The following is a 2751-nucleotide window of genomic DNA, read 5'->3' as shown; positions in this document are numbered from 1 at the left end:
TCTTAAAACAAATACTTATTTATCCTTTTACAGTGCAAAGAGACATAGTCATTGCTTGTGTCACGATCCATAAATTTATAAGGAAATACAATATAGAAGATGACTTGTTTACAAATTATGAGAAGAACACTATGGTTACTCCGGACGTCCAAGGTGGAGGAATTGATAGAGAAAACATACAAATTTTGAGGAGAACACTATGGTTACTCCGGACGTCCAAGGTGGGGGAATTGATAGAGAAAACACACAAGGCATAGAATGGGGTCCAGAAACCGTTCAATATATGTGTATTTTGTGTAATCAGATTGCAAACCAACTACTTTCACTTACTTTACATTAAATTATTATGTTATTTTAAATTTCATTATGTTTTTATTTAGATATTAAATTATTTATGTTTAATTTACATTTTGTATGACAATTTTTATTTTGATTTTTAAATGACTTGTGTGTAATTCATATTTTATATGACAATCTATATGTTTTTATAATTATTCAGCAACTTCATCCATCACTATATACAACAACAGGGTAAAATGACTATTTTTCATTAGTCAGCACATTCAGCCAGATGTACAATCAAACAACATGATTTCTTACTCAGTCAAAATTTCTTATCCGGACAGACATTTCTGAGTGAACATCTATCAAATGGGGCTGTAGCCTAATTTAAGAGGCTCTAATATGCATCAAGTAAGCTCTTTTGAAGCAATCAGGGTTATTCCACATCAAAATATACTTTGTATAACCAACTTAATTCAATATTATCTATCCATTTTTAAGACTCCACCACATCTGTCACGAACTCACGGCACATATAGTCATATACCATAAAAGCTAATATTATTCGCATTTCCATATCATACAAGCAAATACCATATTCCAAATCCAACCCTGCATGTTCACTACTATCTGTGTCAAGTAGTAGCTTAAACGAGGAGGTTTGATAATATAATATATAAAATATTATTATATATAACAACCAAAACCATGTGTACGTAGCATCTTATAATGATTCAATTAGTCACTTGCGGCGAGCTTCTTTAACCTTTTTCTTTGCGGCTGTAGTTGGAACTGGAATCGCAATTTCAGAATTGGCACCACCATCTTTCGTTTCTTTACTTACGTTGATCGCAACACCGCCATCTTTCGTTTCTTTACTTACGATCGCAGTTTCAGAATTGGCACCACCATCTTTCGTTTCTTTACTTACGATTGCAATTTCAGAATTGGCACCACCATCTTTCGTTTCCTTACTTACGATCGCAGTTTCAGAATTGACACCACCATCTTTCATTTCTTTACTTACGCTCTTTCTGATGAAGCTGGTTATACTCTTGGCGTGGTTTCTATATTTAATGCCAACAGAGGATTTTAGAAACTCAATCATCATCCGATCCGGTTTCCTAAAAAACTGTCGCCAAAAGAAGGAAAAATTGAGGGATGAACATTTAATTACCACATTATCATGTCAAGTAGCTATATATTGATTAACATCATGCCACATCAACAATCGCGAGAAACCAACATAACATAAAACTGTGTTTATAATTTGATTAAATTAAAATATATACCTTTTCCTTGTAGAGTTTCTTGAGATCATTAACACTAGCAATGCCATACTCCACCAGCTTCGTCGAGTTTTTCGGTCCCACTTCTGGAATTTCCATCAAATCTAGATCTCCGGGGAGAACGGGCGCCGGAGAATTATCCAATCCCGTGGGCTTCACCTCCAAAGCCGACAACCATGTATCAGCGTCATAAACACCCTGGCCTTCAGTACTTTTCTTTGCAGAAATCAAAAACCCCTTATGATCAGATGAAATAGAAGAGATACGAGCTAACCAGGCCAAAGGAGACCCACTTAGACTCCCCTTAAACACAACACATGCTCTGTCTGGAAGAACTGTAATACGAAACCGATTACCAGATCTCAAAGTGTAACGATGGGAACTCAAAGAAGAGGTATAATTACACATGGAAATCGTGGGTTTCGGACCACTAAGAGTCAGCATACCGGAACTAGGCAAGTGTAACGCGGTGGCGGCCGGAGTCATTATGGGAGGAAAATGAATAGGGAATTGAATGTGTTGTTTAAAGCTTAGAGAATGTAGGCGTTTGGTGCTGTTTGCTTAAACCCTGGAGGGATAAGGAGAAAAGGAGGGGGGTAATATAGTAGTAGATGGAGGCACATGATCGGGGGCCCTGATGAACAAGGATTTCAACGCTGTAGCTTATGCATAACGTACCTACAAGTATTTCCTAGCAAAACTCACTCTCGCTTCTTCTTTTTTTTTTTTCTTTTGAAATACTGGCACTGCAACTCAAAAAGGACACTGCGTAGGAAAACTTCAACAAACCATAGAGGATTATTTTTTACAAAGAGTAAAACTAAAAGAAAAGAAAAGACAGAATTTAATGGATATAATACTTGTTGTGTTTGTTTGGCTTAAAACTGTCAAATGTAACAAGCAAGAAACTCTGACTAAAAACTGGACGAAATTAAAGGCGAAGGGTCTTTATGAAACTATCGTGAATGGTTTTAGAAGAATGGGGAAGAAAAGCCTTTTGGTGTGTTTCACACCATTACCTATTTGCTTTCATTTTCCTTTTTTCGCGATAATATTTTTCAGACATCCATTAGACTTTAGTACTTTACAAGCTATAAAAACAAATCTGGATGGGTGGTGAGGGTGCGCGAAAAATTTCCAAACTCCACGTAAAAAAGTTAAAAAAGTGATTCAAATTTTC

General features: G+C 36.1%; 1 protein-coding gene across 1 annotated transcript; it reads right to left on the bottom strand.

The window, feature by feature from the left end:
• Nucleotides 1–826: 826 nt before the first annotated feature.
• LOC111904180 (uncharacterized) lies at nucleotides 827–2160 on the bottom strand. The gene is made up of 2 exons (XM_023899965.3): nucleotides 1575–2160; nucleotides 827–1414 (listed from the first exon to the last, which is right to left on the bottom strand). The coding sequence occupies exons 1-2, from the start codon at nucleotides 2055–2057 to the stop codon at nucleotides 1025–1027; spliced, it is 873 nt and encodes a 290-aa protein (XP_023755733.1). The 5' UTR covers nucleotides 2058–2160; the 3' UTR covers nucleotides 827–1024.
• Between the last annotated feature and the right edge of the window lie 591 nt (nucleotides 2161–2751).

Source organism: Lactuca sativa, chromosome 1 (genome assembly GCF_002870075.4).
Source record: "Lactuca sativa cultivar Salinas chromosome 1, Lsat_Salinas_v11, whole genome shotgun sequence".
Lineage (NCBI taxonomy): Eukaryota > Viridiplantae > Streptophyta > Magnoliopsida > Asterales > Asteraceae > Lactuca > Lactuca sativa.
The sequence above is the reverse complement of the archived record's forward strand: the minus strand, read 5'-3'. Positions and strand labels throughout refer to the sequence as shown.